The 26,697-nt window shown below is 37.8% G+C and overlaps 1 protein-coding gene across 4 annotated transcripts in view; it reads left to right on the top strand.

The window, feature by feature from the left end:
• dock10 (dedicator of cytokinesis 10) overlaps window positions 1-26,697 on the top strand; it is a 125,114-nt gene that overhangs the window by 37,628 nt on the left and 60,789 nt on the right. Inside the window, exons 2-3 of one of the 4 annotated variants that reach the window (XM_051862093.1) lie at window positions 2,287-2,361; window positions 22,620-22,739. In XM_051862093.1, coding sequence (XP_051718053.1) covers window positions 2,287-2,361; window positions 22,620-22,739 — 195 coding nt within the window. Of the gene's footprint in view, window positions 1-2,286; window positions 2,362-12,800; window positions 13,016-22,619; window positions 22,740-26,697 lie in introns of those variants that run through there. The other 3 variants (XM_051862095.1, XM_051862096.1, XM_051862094.1) reach the window with 3 other exon arrangements.

Here is a 26,697-nt window from a genome sequence, read left to right as displayed (position 1 = left end):
AAGCAGAGTTTAAAACAAAGATAAACAAAGATAAAAAGTGAAAGATAAAAAAAAAAAGATAAAAAGTGAAACAAAGATAAATCATATCAGAACTTTTGCACCTTTAATGTAGGCCTATAAAAATACTACATTTGCAGTGCCACTGAAAACCACAGTTACACATTACAGAGAAAATAAATAAATAAATAAAATAACCTAACTGCATAAGTGTGCACAGCCTTCCAGAATGGGGTTTGTGGCTGTGTTCAAAATAAACTAATCATCAAGCTCATGTGAAATTGTACACACCTGTCTCCACAGTGGCTCTGAATAACTCCAAATACATCTCAACTGTTCTTGCAAGATTTTTCTTACATCATCTTGGTTGCATGCGTACTACAAGGGCCATGGGCTTGTTGAATGGTATCATTTAGGTGAGGGCTACAAAAAATTTCCAAGGCATTAGATATACCACAGTGAAGACAGTTATCAAGAATCAAGGGAATCATGAATAGCTCAAAATACCAGTTGATTTTGGCACAGAACCTTTTCCCGTCTGCTAGAAAGCTGAAAATGACAAAAACTGTCTTAAACCAGATGAGTCCAGCCTTAATGAGCGTACTCCACCATTTTGCAGAACCGAACGGTCATGGGGGAGGTGTTGCTAGAGTTTAAATTGGTATTCTTGGTATGACTCAGCATAGCAAGTTTAATCAAAGTGTTAGTGCTTAATGTGATATTGTAGAGAACTCGACCCTTATACATTCTCAAATGTTACCAAGAACCAATGAACTTGATATGGAGACAGAATTTTAGAATCTTCTCTTTAAATAAATTTTCATTCTTTACTTTATATAAATGTTCATTTAAAAGCAGCCTACTTCAGTGTAATACGTTACCATATCATCACGCTTAACACTGAGAATTTGAATAAATGTAATGTGATGATCAGGTCTGGGTCGGGTGCGGATGTCTAAATCAGAGAAAATCATAGGTTCGAGTGGATGGTGGGTAGATGGTTTATTTTTAACAGTGGATTCGGGTCGACGTTAGAGCTGATCTCTAATAGCTATGTATTCTAGAGAGCAGTGAAGCTCTTATCCATGATTTATTTCACAATACAATGTACATACACAAGAAAGTTCTGAGTAAGAATGAGTACAAAAAAATTACTAGCTATTTTTGCAGAGCTCTGGAAGATTCTGTGTGACAGACATGCAAATCGACCAGCCACAACCACACTGCTGTTTGGGGTGTATAAATATGAAAGGTATCTGAAACTTACCACAATAATAGACATCTGTGCAGTGACTGTTAGCTCAATAGTGCAACAGTGCTGCAGTAGTCAATGCAAAAGTTTGGAATTGCCTCACACAAAAACTAAATCTTGAGTAATCATCAATGATTTAATGTCAGAACAAGTGATTTTACAGCCTGTTTGCTTGATATCTGAGCCTGATATTATTGCTTGTAGCTGTTTAATAGTTCATATCAGTCTAATCAGACACAATTACACAGCTCCATATGTTAAACAGAACTCAACTTGATTTTATTATTTCACACTTTTTGAGATAAACCTAAACCTTTCTCACAAATCACAGGTCTACTCTGCTAAAAGAACTGAATGGAAGAAAACAAGGGGGAAAGAAAATGGGTGTATGTGAGACAGAGGGTCCAGGAGCAGACTGTGGGAGTGTGTATACTGCCAGCATGATTTTGGCTCTTTTTCCTGGTCAGCTGATGTGGAGGGCGGGTGCTGATTGGTGCACCCAGCTGTGCACAGCTGCAGCTGATCTGTGTGAGACAATGTTGTCAGTGTTTCCTGGTCTCCACTTCTCCAGAAAGAAAGAGAGAGAGTGTGTGGTTTAGGAAGACACTCACAGGATGTTAGTGGATCTGCAGAGGCAGACAGATACACCAGGGGACACAATGGCATAGAAGAAAATGAGGGGCCGCAGACTTGATGGACTTAATCAACATGATCTTGATACTTTATTTTAATATAATTCAGATTTTTGGCATCAAAAAAAAATCTTTTTTTCATTTTGATGACCCCAGATTAGGCCTAGTTGTAAATCAATTTCAAAAGACTTCAAGGAATTTTGAGAGAGTGAAAAAACCAGACTAGTATTTTTGCTAGTGTTCACTCTAGGAAATAATCCTTCAGGTGATTCAGCTTCAGGTTGGAATCCCCTGAAGCTCTGAGCTGGTTTTGGATCTTCAGGCATGGGCTGTACCTCCAGTCTACTACAAGCGTTGCACTCCGTAATGAGAAGAAACCATTCACACATCTTTTCTTGCCAGCAGGAACAACTTTTCTTGGAAAACACACCATTGGAAGAGGGGATGGTCATCAGCGAACCTCACACCATTATCATCATGGTAACCAGAGCTTCTTACCTTATTTTGATAAAAGCGGTCTGAAGCTACTTGCACACTGTAAAGTTTCAGGAGTGACAAGCGTGTTTAAATACGGGAGCGAGTCCCCTAAATGATCGTTTTGTGTGTGTAGGGAACACGACTCCACGAAATTGCTATGATTGACACAGTGGTAACCATATCAACATTCTGGCATCTGGAGTGTTTGGTATCCACTGTTTTTGACCAAAGTAATATTAAAGTGGCCAAAGAGATGTTCTGCAATTTAAACGTAACCACTGCCAACACAGGTGTCAAGTTTGGTTTATGCTTGACAGGCTGCTTTGCAGAGCACTCTCTTTAAGTATTGCCATGTCCACTTATTATTCTTGTTTTGGGGCTTGTTAGGGTTTAGCTCATAAAGCGATCAAATTTAGGAAGTTAGGAAGTTAGTGGCATCATTTTGGTTGCAATATTTTAGTCTTGGTTTCAATATAAAGCACTTGGATTTTTTTTTTTTTTTTTTTCAGTTTATTATTGGCTTGTTCTTGTTTGCTGTTTTTCTAGCAAGATCTGGCAATGCAAATGAGTCAAGGCTTATACCTCTTTCTCTGTGATTTGCATGCATTGTGCATACAGAAGAGAGACATCTCTGATGCGTGTTTAAATACCTCATTAACAGGTAATTTTTCAGTTCGGTTCTGCACACATTTTCAAATTTTGTAAATTTGCAATTTTGTAAATGCGGTTGTCGCTACCGCATGAGTTAATTCGATTGTAGAATGCAGTTGTCACACCCATAAATTACTGAACTGTGTGTGTACAGAACAGGATTAAGCACTAAAAGGTGAACTGATAAGCGAACTTAGCTGCAGTGTGCACATGGCCTGAGAGATTACTGGAAGCTTCCAGAGTTCTAAAACATTTCAGAACTGCAGATTTTTGCATATTAATAGAAGTCACATGCTCAGCATCTCATACTGAATATTTTTCTATAACTCTGCTTCTGATATACAGCAGAACAGTCTGATAAATTATGCTCATTGATTTAATTTAGATTTACATTTACATCTATTACTTGTAGTGTTGACAAAGTCGATTGATACCAAGTTCTGTCATGAATCTCTAGATGGCACAGGCTGATAGGTCCTTTACTCATTTTGTTAGCAGTCACATTGTTATCTACATATTGAAGGTGATTGGTTGCTGTTGCATCAGTGGCTAATGAGTTGCAGCTCAACATTCAAATACTGGTAGTGTTGCTGTTAGCAGCCTGCAGCTCCCTTCCCCAGCTCCACCTGTATAGATCTGCTATGGGTAATATCATGTATGTTATTTGTGCAGCAGCAGCATGTCTGTGGATGTATTGGCAGTAGCAAGTCTCTGTACTTGCCCTGCAGCAGCAGCAATAATCAACAGCAGCAGCAGTGTAGCAGATCTATCCAAGACCAAATACATTAACATTGCTATATCCATTACCATTATCTCTACAGAGTTGTCATGACAGAAAAGAAAAACTCTGTTTAGAAACAGAGTTGTACAAGAATGATTTTTTCCCCCCAGTAGTTTAGCTTTTGAAGTGATTGGACATATCAATATGACTCAAAATACAATAATCTTCTGATCATCTGATATCATATATGAGGATTCTGAGCCCTGTTTTTTGTATGTGTTCGGCTGAGTTAAATGGATATGTGTCATCATAAGCTCAAACCTGCTTAGGATCAAATTTATTCAACATAAACAGGAATACCAGTCATACTGCTCCTATAGCACTCTGTTAAACCAGCAATAATAGTTTAATTTGATATAACAGTATGTTCAAAAAGAATCTAAATTTGAAGCAAAATTGACAAAATAATTTAGCACAGCCTGACATTTTACTTTTTTCATATACGTATAACTATCAAAACCATTTGAAATGCTCAAATACAAAAAAAACAACAAAAAAAAACAACAGTGTAAGATGCAATGAAAATTGAAAGAATGGAACACTTTATGCCACCTCTTTTTTTTTTCTTTTGTCCGCCTTGCTCATATAAATACACAGAAAATCTGTATAGTCTTCTAAAATTGCTTAGTTGGCTGGTGATAAGTTATTGTGATTTATAATAATTTCCATACAGTACACATTAAATAGATTTCATCATGAAATGCTGCATTTTTACAATTGTTATATGTGCTATTTCAATTAAACACAATTGTCTAAGATAATTATCGAAGACATTTTCACATTTCTGGGTTTCTCAGAAGCATAAGTCATTATAGTTGGGTTAAACTTGTATAGAGGTAGACTGAAACTACAACAAATGTAATTTTTGCATTCTCATTTGCCCCAATAGCAAAAGAAAAAAATCAATAGTGTTTCTATAATTTTCCAAAAGAGGAAAAAACAGAGAAAGATGTCAAATTTGCCATCACTACTTCAGCTCTTGTATTAAAAACTGTAATTTAATAATGAAGACTGAAATATAATTTAATGCCAAGAAAATATAACACAAAGAATAGTGTTATAAATGTACATTAAATAAAAAAAAAAAGGAAATATATATATCTGTACTGTATATCTGTCCAGTGAAGATCTAGTTGAGTGTTTGGGAGGTTTTGAAAAGAGACCCTGGGGTTTCTTCCAGCCTGCAGGCCTGATTCTGACCGAGCTTACAGACAGCGAGGAAGGAGTAGAGCAGCAGGCACACCCATGGGAAATGGAACTCCAGGAAAAATGCAGGGATCTTTGGGAAAAGCCAAGCAACAGCTGTGCTTATGTTCTGCAGTGAATGGGAGGCAGATCTGAGATCTGTGGTCATGAGAGAGTGAGGCAATGAAAGTGACTTATGCTGTGTTTCATTTACTATGTTTAAGTTGATATGGCTCATTCTCACTCAAACGAGTAGGAATACATATCAACTTGTGCAGTGATTTTCCATGTAGGTCAACTGAAAGAGAACTGAAGGAGAAAAAACAAGCTTAAAAACAGCTCTGCATCTGGAGTTACTTATGCCTTCATTCATGTAATTCATTTTGCTTTTTTTCTCCTCTTCCTTGGTTCTTATAAAAAGACGTTTAGAAAAGGCTATGCACATTTTAGTAACAGAACTGCAAATATAAATTCCTGATAGCTGATTGTTTGCTTTTATATTTGAAAGGTGAAAAATTACAAAAATATAACTTTGATATTTTGCCCACCTTAAGTTGATTTCCAACATTTTTTTTTACCTTCATAGGGGCAATTTTTCCCTAACCTTGTAAAATGTATACATAGTCTATCATCATGTAAAATTCTTAAATTTAATCTGACAGATCTGTCAGGGGTGCGTGTAGTTTAAATCCCATGAGAGAGATGCGTGATGCAGAATGATCATTAATAAGAAACTTTAATAAACACAGAGAAGTAGAGATTACAGTACAGTTACAGTACTGTAGAACAGGAATGGGTAACTCCAGTCCTGCAGTTTGGTGAATCAGTGGCAAATTTAATTAATTTTGTAGTCTCATCCATACATTTTTGTACAATCTGCTAAGAGTCTTCTGAGGGTTAGCTTTTCCTGAAGGCTACCTTCATGGTAACGTTTTACCTGTACAAATTTTGTTTGTTTTCATACAAAATCACGAACTCATACAATATAATATTATGAATGATAACTTATAAATGAAACTGATTTATTATGGCAAAGGACAGTATAAGAGACAGTATAAGAGAATATAGCAGGGGTGGCAAACGTAAGTCCTGGAGAGCCACAGTCCTGCAGAGTTTAGCTCCACACCTGAACAAGTTAATCAAGGTCTAAAGGGTTACTAGAAAGCTATTGGCAGGTGAGTTTTTATCAGTGTTGGAGCTGAACTCTGCAGGACTGTGGATCACCAGGACCAGAGTTCACCACCCCTGGGATATAGTGAAGAGAGTCACCTAAAAAGCATATCGGCTTTGTCCATTTGTCACAAGATTATGCAGTCATGACAGAAATTCATGCCTTGACTGAAAGCAATAGTTCTGTATCTGCACATCAACAAAGGAGAATAAGATCGGAGGCCCGTTTCAGAAAGGAGGTTAAGTCAAAACTCTGAGTATGTTAACCCTGGCCTGAATTTCAGAATGGGAGGTATGTCAAACCCGAGAAAGCAGGGTAAGTCAAGCCCGTTTCTGAAAGAGAGGTAACTTATACTCAGAGTCAGTTACCATAGTAACTTACTCTGTGAACCTAACCTAGTCAGGAGCAGGTTTTCTTTGGTAAACCCAGAGTTTATTTCTGTCTCCTCCCCCTTTTTAAAGCGAAATCCATTCATTCATTCTGCAAAAATGTTTTTTTTTTTTACCGAGTACAGAGTCTTGTGTCAAGTACAAATATCTAAAAATTATTAAATCAAGATGCATTTTCTATATAAGAAAAATTATAAGATATACAGTCTTGTTTCTTGGGTGGAAATCTAAATTAAGTGCATTTTACTTAAGTAAAATTATCTGCCAGTGGGGTAATAAAAATAATCTTATTGCAAATGGAAAACAAGATTATTCGGAGTGTCTATTTACACTAATAGCGCACTTGATATACCGTCTTCAGTGGTGTAGGCAGTAGCTGTAACAACTAAGTCCACTGAAGGCGAGTTGAAGAACCCATGTGCAGTTTATTTACAATAATCCAAAGTAAGCAAACGAAAAAAGCAAACACTTGACTGGAACATTAGCAGACTTGACAATGAGCAGACTTGATCAAAACACTCACCAACAGCAGTGTTACATAAATCCAATACACAACAAAGTAACATGGAAAACAAGAGGCTTTAAATACATGAACTTAGGGAACACATGACTAAGACAACCAATGAACAACCAGAACTCATAACCACATTACAAGACAATGAACCCATCAGAACATGACGCATAAACGAGTTTTGACGCATTGACGCAGGTTCGAGTCTGCCTTTTGCCAAGCTCGCTCTTCTCCCTTTTCTTATCACATATCACATCAGAAAGGCATCTATTTTCAATAAAAATTAAGAAAATGTTCTAAAAGTTGAACTAACTCAGTTCAGCTGTTCTGAAAACGAAACTCAGAGTTTCCCATCTCAGGGTAAGTCAACTCAGAGTTCAAGTTTTAACTCAGAGTTGGTTGAACCTCCTTATTTAAACGGGCCCCAGGATGATATGACTCGTGTATTGGGCTGAGAAGTGACATCTTTTGTCAGGGTCCTATCACCTTATTTTTAATTTGGTGACAGGATTCTGACACTTATATTGTTTGTCTTGTCCTTGTGTGAGTGTACGGCTTTGGAGTTGTTCCCTGGGCGTTGTTTTGGATGTTTGTGTAAACACTTGGCTTCTGTCATGTTTGTTTGCTGTACGCCTTTTGCACATGGCTTTTGTTTGTTTCTGTGTGCCATGTGCTCTTCTGTCAGTCTCTAGTCTTGGTTCTGCCTAGTCTGGTTTATGTGCCACACCTGCTCTCCTTCGTTACCCTCTGGATTTCTCCTCTATAGAAGGTATGCATTGGGCAAATTCCAAACGGCATTTTTGCAGCCTTGAAGGACACTTCAAGAAGGGGTGTTCCAAATGAAAGGGAACAACTGAATCCCTTCACGAAGGGCCCTTTCACAAGGCTGTTAGCGAAGGGTACATGCGACCATAGATATACATAATAAAGGCTAGATGTCTCGTCCGCGTTGCTGGCCAATGGAGGTCGACGTCCGCACCTGGCGGCCATCTTGTAACAGTCAGCTCGCTCACTCGTAACATTGTGTTTTAATGGTGCATGTACTTTTTAAATAACCATAACTTGCTCAATTTTCTACCGATTTTCAAACTGTTTGGTTTGTTATAAACGTCAGAGATGTACTTATGACACTGCATACTTATGAATAATTATAACCATGGACTTCCATATGAAAATAACATTGAACAGAACAGATAGGTGCAATGAATATACACACGCACAAGGTATTTATGTTAAATCAATATATAGGCTACTAAAACTCAGTGTACAGAATGGCAACATGAGATATATACTCTTTTATAATATGAATATTACTATTATAAAATAATAGTAATAATAATAAAAATAATAATAATTTGAATTATTACATGTTTATTTTAACTTCTTCAGGGTTGGGCCATTTACTAGTCTTTTCCCCTCGACATTGCACTGTGCCTACTTCAGAGATCACTGTTCCAAAAAAAAAAGAAAAAAAAGAAAAAAAGGTGTCCAAAAGAAACATTCTGCGATTATGTAAACAAACTTGTAAAAAGCTTTGGGTCAACAACAATCTTGTAATACTATTATGTCATAGCCCCGCTGTTCCTGTGTAACAGGACCTGTATTGTACATACATCCACTAAGTAACTAACAATTATCCCAAATATAATCATAATATTGTCATATCTTACAGGTGAAAGGTGATCCCACGGGCTCTCGTTTTGAGACTACGGCGATTGGAGCATCCGTAGGCTGCACAAAAGTCTGGCATCTTCTCCTATAAAGCCAGCAATTTCCTGTATCATAATGTAAGATGTTTTTAACAAACCAAACCGATTGGAAATCATGTGCAACTTAAGTTATATTGAAAAGAAAGAGCAATTCTGCCTCTCCCACTGATGTAAAATTGCTGGGTAGCAGCTAAACTGTAACTACTAGGTCTCACTCAAAGCCAGCTAATAATTACAACCACATCCACAAAGATTGTAATTTAGACAAAAGATTAGTTGTCATAAAATCGTTAAAACCTATATAATTGAGCAGCTCGATTGTGGTCTCAGCCTTGATAACTTGCGCAAGTAGTCGTGATACACAACTATGCTGCAAGATTAAGTCGTTTTTCAAAAAGAAAAGCTGCAATTTCAACATGTTCAAGCATCCAGAATTATAGCCACGTTAATAACGTTTGTAAGAAACCAAACCATTTGTAAATCCGTCAAGATTTCAGCGAGATAAGAGTATTTGTGTTCGTGCAGATCACTCACCTTACATCAGGTACCACAGAGCACACCAGAAAGCTTGCCTGTGACAAGATGGCCGCCGGTGATGACGTTAGAGACTCTGCCGTAAGACATCTAGCCTTTATTATGTATATCTATGCATGCGACGGTCACTTCAAGGAAGTAATTTTATCATTTATGGTCATGTGACCCAGCGAATACTCGAGATTCATTCATTTTAAAGGTAGATGCCGTTTTTTTTTTTTTTTTTCGTGATATATTTCACACATTTTTGTCATGTTATGTTTTTAAGTTTCATAGGTAAGAAATGTGTTTACTTGCAGTGTCCAAAGATGAGATGGCAAGTTTTAAAGTTGAGAACAGAGAAATACACTCACACACACACATAGGCTATATAAACCATCTTTAAAAAAAAAAAAAAAAAAAAAAAAAATGTAAAATATATCATTATTTGCAACAATAATGATAACAGCAACAATAAGAAATTTATGTTGTAAGAACAGCTAGGCTAATCAGCTGATGGGCACCGTGCTGCGTTGTCATGGGAACATCCCAGGTGAAGATAATGAAGAAATTACGTTGTCTTTCATTGCTCCCTTCACCAAGTGTATTTCAAATGGCTACATAATGGCATGCAAGTACCCTGCTCCCTCCAAAGTCCCCACTTCAAGGGCTCTGCCCTTAGAAGGGAGTAGGGCATAGGGATGCTCCCTTCCATTTGGAATTTGCTTCTTGACGTTACTTTTCCACCGGAACACACCCCCTCAGGCGGACTGAGTGGCAATCGAGCCCGCTGCATGACTGGATTTAAATGGTGAAACTGCGAAAATGTGAGTAAAACATGAGTAAAACAAATGATTAAACTAAAGGTTGGACTCTAGTTCCTGTTACAGCAAAGATCCAGTGATCCATGGACATTGACATGCAGCCAGGAATCATATTTCCAGACATTTATATGTGCCTGATTTCGACGCTGGGAAATGCATAAAGCTAATTTGCCTGTGAACACTTTATATAAATACATATAGGTATGTCTAAATTTAATATTCATGAATCATAAAACACTTGACTTGACAAGGACTAAAAGAAGAACCTTTGCTACATAGCCTACATACAGTAACTTTTTTTTTTGGTTGGTCTACAGTAGGCACAGTAGACTTCAGGTATTACCTATATTTGCCATCTGTTTCACACAAAGTTAGATACAGAATCTCTGGTAACACTTTACAATAAGGTTAGTTAAACATTAGTTAATGTATTAACTAACATGAACTAACCACGAGCAATACATTTGTTACTGTATTTACTAATCTATGTTAACGTTAGTTAATGAAAACACAGTTATTCATTGCTTGTTCATGTTAGTTCACAGTGCATTAACTAATGTTAACAAGATTTTAATAATGTATTAGTAAATGTTGAAATGAACATTAACAATGATTAATAAATGCTGTAGAAGTGCAGTTCATTATTAGCTCAGGTTAACTAACGTAGTTAACTAATGTTAACTAATGAAAATTATTGTAAAGTGTTTCCGTATCTGTTTTAAACATTAATTGCTCTGATGTTTAGACAGATGTAGAGAATAGGGAGGTTGAGAACAACTGTTTCTTTAATTTTTAAAGTTCTTTTATATTATTTTTTATTTATTTATTTATTTATTTTATTTTTTTACGCACATTGCTTTGTAGTAGATAATATATGCTTAATTAAGTTAAAATTACTAAAAAGTCTGATTGACAAATGGGGTGACAGATTTGTGTGTGGTCTATTTTCAATGTTGACATTATGCCGATGCTTAGAATCTTTTACTTTTTAAATGTTACCAGGTGTTTTTCCAGGCTGATATTTGTGAGATTGAGATTTGATATTATATCTTTGACTGCACAGACTGACATCTTCAGATTCTTCTTCTGTTAGGTTTTATTAACCAATAATGGTCAATATTAATGCATTTATTGAAATGAAATAGTTTACTATCTAATGATAGCAAACAAGACACACACTAAAATTGTGGCAAGTAAATGCATATTTATCTAAAAAATTAAAAATAAAAATAAGCAATCCCTCAATAAAAACCAAATAGGAGTTTTTGCATTGTCCTTTCAAATCTGTTAGTCTGTATTTAAAAAAAAAAAATCACTGAAAAAGTTATAATAGTTTGCAAGAGCTGTGAAAGCAGACTTGTTAGTAGATGAGTTTTCCTGTTCGGCTGATGACGTTTAAATGTTCCTGACAACCTCTAGTCTCTTTTAACCACTTGCGAACAACCACCTTTTTCAAGACAAGTAAAAGCTTTTAAAAAATCACAAGGGTATTACCGATGTATTTTATGTTGTAGAATGAAACATCAAGATATCTTGAGCTTGTGTTCACCACAGATCTTATTTCAGGCATTTAACTAAAAACCCATTCACTGATTTTGGGACAATGGAACCAGAAGGGCTAAAATGTTTCTGAGTTTTGACCTACAAAAATACGTCATCCCTGCAACTCTTTTGGCATAGCCGATATACAGAATTAGTCTCTCACTACTTTACACACTGACAACTTTCATTACACAGAATCACTGGTATATTATTACTACTTCAGTCTACTTGCTGATATATAAAAATGAATTTTATATAAACACTGACAGTGTAAGAGAGCCACAATGCGAATGTTTGATGTATGTGATTTGCGTGATCATTGTAAATCCGATCCAGACGTAGCCTTTGACAAAAACGTGATTTTCTCAGCCTTTTTTTTTTATGAAACTTACCCACATTCAAATGATGATTAAAAGAAAGAACATACAAGAAGCTAAAAAAAAATAGATTTATTTTTTTTTAAGCAGAGGGTCTGTTCTTTCTTTGGATGCATTGCATGTTCAGATATTCATACAACAAAATATTCTGGGGGCCATGAATTTTTTTGTGAAAATGATCAAAAATGCTGGCACTGACTGGCAACTTTTTTCCAAAATGCTAGTGGGGAAAGAGTTCATAATATTCATTAATATTATTGATTTGACTGCACTGACACTGCACTAATGACATTACAGTTTCCCGAAGAGCTGCTTTATAGTTGATCTGGATTCATTTCATAATTGATTATTTTTACAATCTTGACACTGTTATTAAACTGAACTGAATAAACATTAAACTGACACAAAGTGAATAATCACACTATTGTCATTTGTAGAGCTGCTTTACAGCAGAATTAAACTCATTTCATAACTGATGAACTTTACACAGATATTGAGCTGAACTGAATCAACACTAAACTGAACAGCTAAAAATTACACTTTTGTCTTTTTTTAGAGCTGCTTTACTGCAGAATTGTATCTGTTTGCATCATTGATCATTACTTTCCTGTTTATTAATGTAAAGCTGTTTTGAAGCAATCTGTATTATATAAAGTGCTATATAAGTAAATGCGACTTGACTTATATATGGAAGAGTTTTCTTTCCTTTATGTTATTCTGTCTGTCATTCTCGTTCTCTCCATCTGTCTTTGGTAGTGAAGTCACATGTAGCTGTAGGTCTGCTTCCTCCTGACCACGTGCTCTGTCTAACAGGTTTCACTTGCTCTCAGGAAAGTTCTGCTTCTCTCACAAAGGTCGACTTTCTGTAGCATCCGCATACAGTCTGCTTATCAGTGCGTGTGTGTGTGAATCCATGCATAATTATGAGCTTTAGGAGTAAAATCACATTTCGGAAGAAGATAAAAAGCAGACGGGTGCGGGCAGACTGCAATCGAGTGAGCTGTGTATGTATTTCATCATTCTTAATTTAATATTTCAACTCTGCTTTGTGTTTCACTTTGGCATTGGACTCCCGTCAGTCAAGCCATGCACTCTGGAATTATTTAATGATTTTAAGTTAATTGCAGTATCTGTACTGTACATGTGTCAATTGATTTCACTGCTTTCTGGATTTTGTATCTTTTTTTTGTTTGCTTTAGAAAAATGTCTGTCCTCTCCTCTGGCAGTTCCCTTTATTTCTTTCATAAAACATGCGAATACTGTTGGTTCTTCTTTTAGTCAGTGTTTGAATTGAACTGATGATAACTAGTAAATTATTTATGAACCTCGTGTTGAGTACTGTTGGCAGGTGTTGGTACACACAGCCTGACTGTTTCACTAACGTACATGCCCTTGACTGATGAACAATAAGGTTTGTTGCCATGGAGAAAGACTTTCCTGTGTTATGTATATTAGTGACTATTTCTTGTTCTCCACACCCTGGCTGTTGACGTTGATAATGACTCTTGTGCCCACTATGAGATTATTTTTGTGGATCTTCTTGTTCCTAAGCAACCACTAGCCACTTTTTTTTTTCCTGAGATGTGCACACAAATCTGACTAATTTGCTAAATTAATTCATACATTCTTATGTATTCTGTTAACAGTGTCACAGTCTAAATACAGATCTAAAAATAGCCATTAGTGTCAATTTCCGGGGCTTGACCCTGTGGATGCAGTTGTTTAAAAATAAATCAATTTATAAATAAATGCTCTGTTTTCTTGTAGTCAAAATATACAGGACAATTCATTATTTATTAGGGCATAAGTGACTTCTACAATATCTACCAAATGACTAGACAAAGCAAAATTCTCCTGTTTTTTGTTTGTTTGTTTGTTTTTGTGAGGAGGGTCTATACATGGTATATGCCAAAGTTTGTGTGAATTGGCTCCTAGGACAGGTTTAAAAATTATTTATATATAATTCAAGATGTGACAACTATAATTTTGTAGGTTCATTGACAGTTTGAGGATTACAATTCTGTTCATTGCACGTGTCAGATTACATTTTCAGTGTTGCATGTTCTTAGGTTTCTCTTGTTAAAAGCTTATTTAGTTGCTGAATGCACTAAGATTAGTGTGATGTCTACGACACAGGAAGCTGTTGTCAGTGTCTGCTGTGCATATTGTGGTTTATTTAGGAAAATGACTAATGAAATAAAATGACTAGAAAAAACAAGCAACATGTGGAGGTAAATAAAAAAAAGACTAGAGTTACATTTAGTTACCTCCACATGCTGTCTCTGTCTTTTTCTACTTTTCTGTGGGAACATTTGGAATCATTTAATAATCAGATTTATTTGCCTTCATCAATGAAAAATTACAACACGGGCCCTGACCTATGGAAGCTTGTTTCCGCCACGGAATAAAACAATTTTAAAGATAATTGCTACAGACAGTACAACTCCAGGTGTTATCTACAGATTATGTAAGATGTTTGCATTATTTGTGCTGGCATGCACAATACATTGTTTATTGTATGTGAACTGTTCTCTGCATGAGGATGTGGGGGTGAAACACATGCTTCAGTAATAAAGGTGCTACATTTCTTCTATATTTATAGTCAGCAATACTTATACAGGGCTTCCGAAAAAAAAAAAAAAATCATTAAGGAGCCATTGGCTCCTATAGGGGGGAAAAACAGGCGCTGATTAAATTTTTTTAAGAGCCAAACAACAAGTTTAAGTTGTTTCAGCTGTCATGAGGAAAAATCCATCAGAACGCGCCGGCGCGTTCGTCGGCCAGAGGGTTAAAGAAAACGTAGCATATTTAGTTTTATTTTTATGTTTAAATATTAGACTATAGCCTAATATTAGTTTTTAAATTTTATTTATGTTGATTATGAAAAGTGAACAGCATGACTAAGATAGGCTAATAAGATGCACAATATGTTGGGAGACATGCAGTGGGTCAGACATGATTTTGACCACTTCATTAAGTTTTGTTTTGTAGAAAGCCTTTCTTTAAAGTGAATTTCGTTTTGTATAAATTGTATCTTAATTTTAATCAATGTTTTATGAACCAATTGCGTGGATTTAATAAATGGGAAGAAAACCAATAACGTCGGGTGTGAACGTCATAATTAATTGATAAGATATTGTTGGTCGAACAATATATTTTAGTTGAACATTATCTGTAGACATCCTGGAACCTAGCTGGAATCATAAAATGATCATTAATACCCTTGCTATACTATTTAAGGTACTGAAGACTTTTATGCCCTTAAATTTATCTGATGAGCATGAACGGAGTAAAATAATGAAAGTGATCAGCATGATTGATATTCCAAACGGTAAGCACGCGCTGCATTGTGTATCTGCAGTCTGCGAATTTATATGAAGAAATAGGCAGTTGTCTCCTTTACGCAGGAGCAGAACAGTGTGTTCAAATGCAGTTTTTTGCACCGACAACATAGTTGGCTTTCATCAGCGATAGTTCTCATGAACTAGCGTCTAGCGTCTGTTTGGTGTGTGATATTTTCCCCGACCAGTTCATATTTTGGCGCTCTAACAGTGAAACTTTCACATGCAGCATCTCATTTAATTATGTCAACACAACAAATGATGTAACAGGCTACTGGTCACAGAACACGCGAATAACTGCAAATTTTACAGTCATAATGTGTGAATTTGTATGGTCGCCAATGGCGACCTCAGCAAAAATATCACTCGCAAACTAATATTTTTAGTCGCAAATGCGACCGTTTTAGGCGCACTCTGGAGCCCTGCTTATATACAAATAATTTTTTGCAACGCTTTATGTCAAGGCTGCATGGGTAACTCTGGTCCTCAAGACCTACTTTACTGCAGAGTTTACTCTGTAACTTTCTAGTAAATCCTGAAGACCTTGATTAGTTTGTTCAGATGTGTTTTATCAGAATTGGAGCTAAAACTGCAGGAAAGTTGCCCACCCTTGCTTTATGGGATTGTAGTTGATTCCTTCGTTAAAGATATTAAGGACACAGCCTTGTATTGTCTATTTTCAATATGTCAATACTTATTTGCTTCAAATAAAAGTTTGTAATGTTGTGATCCATCTGAGAGCTGGTTGGTTTAGTTCATGGCTTATAACTCTTTAGCGAAGACTTTTTAAAGGGGTCATTAATTGATAAATCAAATTTCCCTTGATCTTTTGAAATATAAGACATATAATCTGATTTGCGCATGTAGTAGAAGGTAAATACAAGCAACAAAACACAGTCTTAGGATTCCCTTCCATGTGAACCTAACATTAAGAAAGTGTGGATTAACTTTATTAATTTTACTAACTTTATAACTTCCAGATTGCATCAGTAAGTCACTGCTCGTTTGTTTGCTTCATTTTACTGAGAAAAATTAAAATAAAAGATGATGCAGTGCCAACTATATTTGACCAGATAGTAATGACACGCAAGTGTGATTAACAATGTTTTTACCATGTGCTACTATTGCTTTGTCTGTTATAGACAGTTTAATATGTACAGTATCTTACAAAAGTGAGTACACTCCTCACATTTCAGCAACCATTTTATTATATGTTCTCAAGGGACAATACTATAGAAATGAAAATTGGATATACTTTAGAGTAGACAATGTGCAGCTTGTATAGCAGTACAGATTTACTGTTTTCTGAAAATAACTCAACATACAGCCATTATTGTCTAGATAACTGGCAACAAAAGTGAGTACACCCTAAGTGAACATGTCAAAACTGTGTCCAAAGTGTCAATATTTTGTGTGAGCACCATTGTTATTTAGCACTGCCTTAATCCTCCTGGGCATGGAATTCACCAGAGCTGCACAGGTTGTTGCTGGGATCCTCTTCCACTCCTCCATAATGACATCACGGAGCTGCTTGGATGTTAGACACATGGTGCTTCTCCACCTTCTGCTTGAGGATGCCCCACAGGTGCTCAATATAGGGTTCAGGTCTGGAGACGTACTTGGCCACTCCATCACCTTCACTTTCAGCTTCCTCAGCGAGGTAGTTGTCATCTTGGCGGTGTGTTTGGGGTCATTATCATGCCGTTCAGCCCAGTTTCTGAAGGGAGGACATCATGTTCTGCTTCAGAATGTCACAGTACATGTTGGAATCCATGTTTCCCTCAATGAAGCAGAGCTCCCCAGTACCAGCAGCAATCATGCAGCCCCAGACCATGATGCTACCACCACCATGCTTGACTGTAGGCAAGACACAATTTTCTTGGTACTCCTCACCAGGGCGTCGCCACAAATGCTGGACACCATCTGAGCCAAACAAGTTTATCTTAGTCTCATCAGACCACAGGATGTGGTTCCAGTAATTTATGCTCTTGGACAGGTTGTCTTCAGCAAACTGTTTGCGGGCATTCTTGTGAACCAGCTTCAGAAGAGGCTTCCTTCTGGGACAACGGCCATGCAAACCGACTTGTTGCAGTGTGCGGCGTATGGTCTGAGCACTGACAAGCTGACCTTCCGCTTCTGCAACCTCTAAAGCAATGCTGGCAGAACTCATGCATCTGTTTTTTGAAGCCAGCTTCTGCACCTGACGCACAGCACAAGGTCTCAACTTCTTTGATTCAACTTCTTTGGCCTGTTCCGAGTGGAACCTGTCTTGGAAAACCTCTCTCTATGACCCTGGCCACTGTTCTGTAACTCAGTTTCATGGTGTTACTGATCTTCTTATAGCCTAGGTCATCTTTGTGGAGAGCAACAATTCTAATTCTCAAATCCTCAGAGAGTTCTTTGCCATGAGGTGCCATGTTGAACATCCAGTGATCAGTATGAGAGAATTACTCAAAGCACCAAATTTTAACTGCTCTAATACAAGATCCACACATTTGTATGGTCCTGTCAAGCAGACAAAAACAACTGTCTGTAACTGTCTGTAATTTATTTATTTGCCAAACGACAGTAATTTTCTTTAAATCTGCCAGTTACAGAGACTTCCGGGTAAGCTGATCCACAGCAGCTTTTGCGCCTTCGCGCTTTTGTTATGGAGCGTCATCATTGTAGTGCATTCTCATTGGTTTGCTGGCCTATGGCGAATTTCATAAGCAGGATAAGCTTTGAGCTGATAGCTTGCCCAAGAGGAAAAATGAGCTGCTGCCAGATCTCGATCACCGAAAATCACATTGTATTTGATAGAAAACTAACTAGATTTAACCAAATGGGGAAAAAAATCATAACTAAAACTATTTTCGTAGTAGTTCATTTTCTCCATAGGGATTTTTTTTATGAAAACTTATACATTTTTTAAGACAGTCCTACTGTAACCAAAGAGTACAGAAGTATAAGTTCCGTGACAGAATAACCGACCTCTCTAATACGAGATATAAGTATTATGGATATAAGTATTACGGACCAGCGCTGCGGCTTCTCCTCCTCCCAGAAAGCAGGCCGTATCTGGGGTACCTGGCCTGGATGCTCCAGAATGGCGGCCTCTCCCTCACAGCCAGCGAGCCCGAGGCGCCCACCGAGGTCGTTCCAAAACCGAAGCCAGAGAACATCGAAGCCCCGGAGTTGATGCAAGCTGGTCAATCCACCGCAGAGCCAGGAGCGGACCTGAACCTCATCGATCTGTGGTCCATGGATCCAATTCCCACCCAAGTCCCCACCCTCGAATCCTCCTTGTCTTCGCCGGTCCCGTCCAGCTATTTAGATGCTCCGGTCCCGTCCGGAAATCTTCTTCAGCCTGTATCACTGCCTGACTTCCTGTCCCGTCTCCATCACTGGTCACAGCTAGCCCCCTGAATCTGTTGACACCACTGGTATCGTCAAGCTTCTCAGCTCTGCCCCAGCAGCTCACTCCGTGCGGCTCATCTTCCTCGCCCCAGGCTTCACCTCCACCAGCTCGGCTTGAGGCCGAGTCCTCGCCTCCACTTAGGGCCTCCAGGCCCACGTCTCCACCTCGACCTGTCAGCCCGTCACCATCGCCTCGGCTCACCGCTACCTCATCGCAGCCCGTCTGTCCGGATGCTCCACTGGGCTCACTCTCCAGTCCAGGTCGGCCCCTGGCGGTCGACGCCCAGCTTCCGCTACCGACTTCCAGGGTTCCAGCTGCGTCTGAACCCTGCACCCCTACAGCGTCATCGGGCTCCTCCCTTCCTCCGACCTCCCCGTAGTGCTGGCTTTCCCCATCGTCGCCCCGGTCATCCGAGTCCCCGTCGTCGCCTCGGTCTCGTGAGCCAGCAGCTCAGCGCCAGGCTTCCAGGCCTGCAATGTCACCCAGGTCCATCAGCCGTGATGTTCCGCCGGTGCCTCCACTCACCATGGTTCCGCCTCCGCCAATCGGTCCCAGGGTTCCGTCCACCCCTGCAGTCAGGACTCCACCCTGGCTCCTCCCACCGTCAACTCCACCATGGTGCCTGTGGCCAACTACCCCAGACTGCTGTCCGTCACCGGCTCCATGCCCTCCACCGAAGCCTCCGCCCTCTTTCCTCTTCAGAGACTTTGTTGTCACGGTGCGAGGACGCGCCTTTCTGAGGGGGGCGTAATGTCACATGTTCAGTTTAGTTCAGTCCTGTCTTGTCTGCATTAGTCCTCGTTAGTCACTATGGTTTCTAATTAGTCAAGTCTTGTCAACTGTTTCCGTTTAGTAGTCATTAACTGTGTATTTAAGTTTCTGCCTGTTATGTGTTCATTGTCGGTTATTGTTTGTGTGTGAGCACACTGTTATGTATCTGCCTGCTTGTTGAATTAAATCCTGTTTACTATTATAAATCTGCATTTGTCTACCGTCGTTCCATGACAAATGCAAAGTCTCTGATTTCTGATACCACTAATTGAAGCAGAGAGAATAGAGAACTTTTTAAACTACCTTAGGAAACATATTCTTTTAAAACTGGAGTGTTTTCTCTCACACCAAAATCACTTGAGCGTTGACCAGAGGACTGGTGAGCAAGAACTGAAAAAGCCGGAATGAACACTTTAAGCACTTTAATATTGTCGATTTGCTATAATACACATTTTCTAACTTTCAGTGTTTATTACAGTTTATTTCAGTTTATTACTTGAAGAGAGCAGTCCATTGCACTCACCATGGAATTTGACTGAACTTAAGCAACTATGCAAGGAAGAATTTTTATCAAGATTTTTCTAAATGTGTAAGCATTTGGACTTAATGGAGATGTTTTGTGCATTCCTGTGATCGAAAATAAATGGAAGCAGATACAACTAAATAGGTATGTTCTCTTTTTATGTGAAATGGTAAATACCAGTTTGATTAAGCATGATCGATGTGCACTCCTGACACAAATTAATAAATTACTGTCACTGTAACATTTTTTATTGTAAAACATTTGTCAAATATCGATGCTGGAGTCTTAAGTCTTTAAGTAAAGACCAAACGTTTGCTTCTGTCATTCTCATTTTGCAATCTAGCAGTCAGCTGGTGAAATGGTGAGATTTGTGTGACGTAGTTCTGTGGAGGCGTGTTAAGGGCGGGTTTTAGGGTAGCGCTGTGGGGCTACTGGCCTGACAATGGAAATGCAACTTGATTTTGGAAAAGTGGCTAATGTATGCAACATCTTGGAACATTTCAAATGCTGCTCATCACTCACACTAACCAACTATATATCCCATATATACAGTGCCACTTGAAAGTTTGTGAACCCCTTGCAGAATCTGTGAAAATGTGAAAAATATTAACAAAATAAGAGAGATCATACAAAATGCATGTTATTTTTTTAGTACTGTCCTGAGTAAGATATTTTACATAAAAGATGTTTACATATAATTCACAAGACAAAAAAATAGCTGAATTTATTAAAATGACCCCATTCAAAAGTTTGTGAACCATTGATTCCTAATACTGTGTGTGGTTACCTGGATGATCTACGACTGTTTTTTTGTTTTGTGACGGTTGTTCATAAGTCCCTTGTTTGTTCTGAGCAGTTAAATTTCCTAGCGTTCTTCAGAAAAATCCACCAGGTCTTGCAGATTCTTCAGATTTCAAGCATTTTTTGCATATTTGAACCCTTTCCAGCAGTGACTGTATGATTTTGAGATCCATCTTTTCACACTGAGGACAATTGAGGGACTCAAACACAATTATTAAAAAAGTTTCAAACATTCACTGATGCTCCAGAAGGAAACAATGCATTAAGAGCCAGGGGGTGAAAACTTTTTGAATTTGAAGAGCAAGGTAAATTGTACTTAATTTGTCTCTGGGAAACATGTAGGTATCTTCTGTTGCTTCCAAAGGGCATTACTAAATAAAGAAAAATGATATTTAAACAAAATAAGAAAAATTTGGACATCTTCATCCTGATCAAAAGTTTTCACCCCTGACTCTTAATGCATCGTGCTTCCTTCTGGAGCATCAGTGAATGTTTGAACGTTTTTAATAGTTGTGTAATAGTCCCTTAATTGTCCTCAGTGTGAAAAAATGGATCTCAAAATCATACAGTCACTGCTAGAAAGGGTTCAAATATGAAAAAGATGCTGGAAATCTGAAGAATCTGCAGGGCCTGGAGGATTTTTCTGAAGAACAGAGTTCAGTTTAACTGCTCAGAGCAAACAAGGGACTCATGAACAACCATCACAAAACAAAACAAAACAAAACAAAAACAGTCGTGGATCATCCAGGTAACCACACACAGTATTAAGAATCAATGGTTCACAAACTTTTGAACGGGGTCATTTTAATAAATTCAGCTATTTTTTGTCTTGTGAATTATATGTAAACATATTTTATGTAAAATATCTTAATCAGGACAGTACTAAATAAAAAATAACATGCATTTTGTATTATCTCTTTTATTTTGTTAAAATTTTTCACATTTTCAGAGATTCTGGAAGGGGTTCACAAACTTTCAAGTGGAACTGTATATACTGTATCCTGCTTCCCATGCTAGTGACCAGAAACCAGCATCCAGCATGCAAGTCCCAGCATGCAAAACAGACCTTATGCTGGTAACCAGCAATAATGGATTATTTTTTCAACAGGGTTCCTCTGTCAGTGTGATTATTTCATTTTTTGTTTTTCTATTTACTACATTTGCAAAGTTTTAAAAGCATTTTATCAGAAGGCTGCAACATAAAATGTGAAAAAGGGTAATTCCTGAATGCACAGTATTATATAGCAGCCTTTATAAAGCACACAAAACCTCGATAAGAAGATACATCTATGGTCCAGTTTATTTGCACAAAGATTTTTTTGTCTTTTTTTTTTTTAAATAAATCTAGGAAGAGCATCACTCTCACAGACTCAAATTTGCTTCCATGCTTGTAGCTTTATTCAACAATGCATTTGAATTCACTTCAAATCTCACCATCAGAAGTTTTGCGAATTGTAACCGCCTTTAGAGTCAGAGACCTCTTCCTCTATATATATTTATTTTTTATATTTTTACTGCACTGTTGTCAGGACTATCTTAGTAGCAGTTCGATGCAAAGGGACCATTAACTCCAAGGTTCAGACACACGGTTCAGCCCCCATCTAGAAAAGCAACAGTAATTAAATGTTACTCTACAATTTACACACTACTTCATTAAAGATGATGCAAGAGCAAATTTGTCACGAAAAAAACACACTACCTCTCAGCACAGCGAGCAAGTGTTTCTGCATTCTGATACTGTTGATGATACTGTTTTTATTTGTGTCTCACAGCAGGAGAAGCCCAAAGTGATTGACCCCCTGGACTATGAGGCTGTGATTTCAGAGCTTGAAGCTGAGTTCAGGGAAGATCCCCTTCAAGATCTGCTACTATTCCCAGACCTTGACTTCACTGTGAGTTCTTTGTCCTCTCTTTCTGTGTGCGTTTTTGCTAGTGTGTACAGAATGTGCATTTATCTGTGGTGTTCATACAGTTTCACATCTCATTAAGATGTTGACATTTTTAAAAAGTGAGTGCTCTGAAGGCTCTTTTCTGAAACATAGTACTTTACTAAAAGATGTGAAGTAGTTGTTAAATGACTGTTTGCATGACTGCATGTGTGTTGACACTTCTCCCTGTACACTGCACTGAAAACAGCCAAGAAGAGGCCTTTTCAGACCACATCCTCTTTCACACACAGATCTGGGCTTTACATGGCACAAATATAAACACTGCTTGCATACATTTACTTAGTGAGCACACACACAAACATATAACACCTCATAGTGGCAATGGCCTACTGTGTTCATGATAAAAAGGGAGAACTGAAAAGCAGGAAGACAGAAAAGCAGGCCAACAAATCTAAATCAGTAATCAAGGTGAGTAATCCAGAGAAACTGGCAAAAGGGCAACATTGGGGAAAGTACATCGAGCACTGTGAATATATAAATGCTAATGGATTACAGATGCAACATTTCAAGTGATAAAGACCTCTACTGGTGGGTGGTGGAAGTGTTTTGAGTAGATTTTGCTGTGGATATTACAACAAATTGCATGGTATTATTTATTTTTTAATTGATGGATGTGGTCACTTTGAACTTTTGTGTGGGAAGAACTGCATCATTTTTTTCCCAAGATAAGAAGAGAAAATTCCGCTGCTTGAGCATATACAGGTCTTCTTGGGCATTAAAGGCGAGCCAGTAAGCAAAGAAAGTGCAGCAGTGAAGTACACAGGGAAGGAAACATGAGGCCGTTTTTTAATGAATCTCAATGGAGGAGAGGGGCTTTATTAAGCTGAATAAAAGGCTTTTGTAAGGAAACAGGTTTTAATGAATCGACTGCCTATCATACTGTATGTTCAAGTTTGCCATTAAACATTTGTTTTGGATTTAGATCTGATTTTTGGAGTTTACACTTACGGCACTTCTCTTTAACAGTATAGGCTCGTTTGAGATAAAATCTGTGCAGAACAGAACAGCGGTGATCACTGTGAGATGGATGCCAGTTAGAAACGTGTCTGACTGTGGTCAGATGACATGCTGACGTCTGCCAATTTTTTTAATAAATATTTACATATTTAATATTTAACATATTTGGTCCCACTTTGCATTAGGTGTCCTTAACTACTATGCACTTACATCAAAAAATAAGTACAATGTACTTATTGTGTTCATATTGTATTGCAAAACACTTTTGCTGCTCTTGAGGTGAAATATGGGTAAGGTTAGGGACAGGTTTGGTGGTATGGGTATGTTTAAGGGTGGGTTAAGATGTAAGGGATGGGTCAACAGTGTAATTATGAATGTAATTACAGGAAATAATTACAGATGTAATTACATGCAGGTATTTTTTTAAATATACGTAAGTACAATGTAAAAACATGTATGTAGACAATAAGTGCATTGTATCAAATGATTAATTTAAATGTTAGTACATAGTAGTTAAAGATGCCTAATATAAAGTGAGACCACATATTTATTTTAAAGCTGCAGTCCGTAACTTTTTTTGGTTAAAAATGATCCAAAATCAATTTTTGAGCAAGTACATAACCAGCTAGTGTTTAAAGCTATTTCCTTACCTTAGCCCGATTCACAATAATTTGAGTGGTTATGGTAGGTTTCCACAGGAAATTGGAGCATGCTGCCTTCATCAAACAAGGGTAACTATAGAAACTAACAAGGTACAAAGCAAACATGACCTGAACACAGGAAGAGAATGCAGAAACAGTAGTAACAGAAAACACTTCAACTTAAAAGTCTTTAAACACAAGATGGGAATCATGACAGCCTGCAAAAGGATTATTATATTTTGGAAGTCCTTTGTTTAAAGTGCCCCTATTATGTCTTTTTAAAGGTTCCAAATATTGTTTTGAGAGTCTCCTACAACAGGTTTACATGCATGCAAGGTCAAAAAACACTTTTGATTTCTCATAATATACATTTAATTTCACCTCAATGAATTTCACCTCGTAAACGATTTGTTAGAATAATCAGTCTCTCTAAACCCCTCCTTTCCATGATCCTACACTGCTCTGATTGGCCAGATGGCCCAATCCTTTGTGATTGGTCTACTGTGCACACCGCACGCCCATTGCCATAACTGAATGACAGCTATCATTTTGCAAGACACTGCATACAATGTTTGGACAGAAAAGATAGCATCGATTTTACTGTATCAAAGCCCAACGATGAAACGTCTGAAGTAGTCGATCAACCAGAAACCGATTCGCAATCACGACTGGAGTAGGACATTTGTCTATGGTAAGTGTCACCGTAGTTTGCATTATTTATAAGACGTGATAGCAGTGTCACTGTTATACTTTATGTAGGTGCACCTGTGGGAACTGTATCAGAATGCCAAGCGAAGCTGAAAACCTCTAACATAAGAAACATTTAGGCCAGATGTGTACAGACTTTTTCGTCATAACTATTAACAAAGTAAAAAATGGCTATATCATTGTTTGACATTACAATGGGTGTTTACTGTTTACAGAAAGAATACTTCAACTAGTTAGCGTGGACTAGTATCTTAACATACTATTACAACACAGATAGAGACAGAACTACAGAAACGTGAGTTAGCCGGTTAGCAGAAGACATACAGAGTGGGTGTGCGTTATATAACATAACATACAAAACTACGAATTTTCAAAGATCGCTAGAAAATATAAACATTGATTATTAATCATACTTAGGTTGAGATTCAGAGGAAGCTGGTCCAAATAAACTGGGCATTGATCCATATTTTAAGACCAAGCGTTTTGTGAATCCTGCGTTAAACTCCCCGAGGTTTGAGAAGCAGTCATCAGTAAAATGACGGGAACACAACAGAAGATTGTACTGCTGTGGTATTGTTGAAAAAATGAATTTTCCCTGGCATCTGCACACGCAATAAGTGGGCGGGCAATATGCTAATGTTTCGTTGTGACATCAAAACGAAACAGCTTGGGATTCGTTTTACAAACGACTCGTTTAATTGACTCAGAGTTGACTCTTACTTTTGAGAGACAATAACTTTATATACGGTGCACTTTCAGATTTAAAACTTTGCAGGATGTTTTCATTCACTTAGAGCTATGTTACACACTACATGAAAGGTAACTTTCAAAAATCCATAATAGGGGCACTGTTAAAAAACCTGATCTCTTTCTCATGCTACATGACATGAAAGTAAAAAAAATGGATGGAAGACACATCTGTTAGGGGAAATTAAATAACCGGTACTTTGATTTTTTCATCATATTCATTTTCATATAAAAGCAAAGAATTTAAATTATCCAGTTTATTAGCAAAAAGCACAAGAGTGTGAATCACACAATAGCTGCCATTCATCTCCTGTGGCTGACCCACTATGGGAAGTGAGAACTGTCCATCTTACATTTACATTCATTCATTTAGCAGACGCTTTATTCTTAACAAATGAGGAACTAACAAATGGGGAATACAATAAGCGATTCATTCTAAGGAGGCAAAATCTACAAAGTTTCAAACATTGTCCACAATTGTACAAGCTAGAACAAAGAGGGATGCAAGAAATAGTGAAAGCTTAGAGTATGAAGCCATTCTGAAGGCATGTGTCAGTGTCTTGATCTTCATGCAAGTAGTAAGCAGTAGCCAGTGCAGGGAGATAAACAGAGGTGTGACGTGGGCTCTATTGGGCTAGTTGAAGACCAGTCAAGCCGCTACATTCTGGAGCATTTGTTGTAGCACAAGTTGGAAGCCCAGCCAGAATAGTCCAATCTAGAAATTTTGCTGATTTTGTGCAACATAAACCTGCATGCCAGTACTGTCTTGACTGAAATTATTTCACTCCTCCCCTGACTACAGCTGTCCACTCTCGTCTACTTTCAGGTCGAGGTGTTTGGCATCTTAA

This window comes from Ctenopharyngodon idella, chromosome 15 (assembly GCF_019924925.1).
Source record: "Ctenopharyngodon idella isolate HZGC_01 chromosome 15, HZGC01, whole genome shotgun sequence".
Taxonomy (NCBI): Eukaryota; Metazoa; Chordata; class Actinopteri; order Cypriniformes; family Xenocyprididae; genus Ctenopharyngodon; species Ctenopharyngodon idella.
This window is presented reverse-complemented; position numbering and strand designations above follow the sequence as displayed.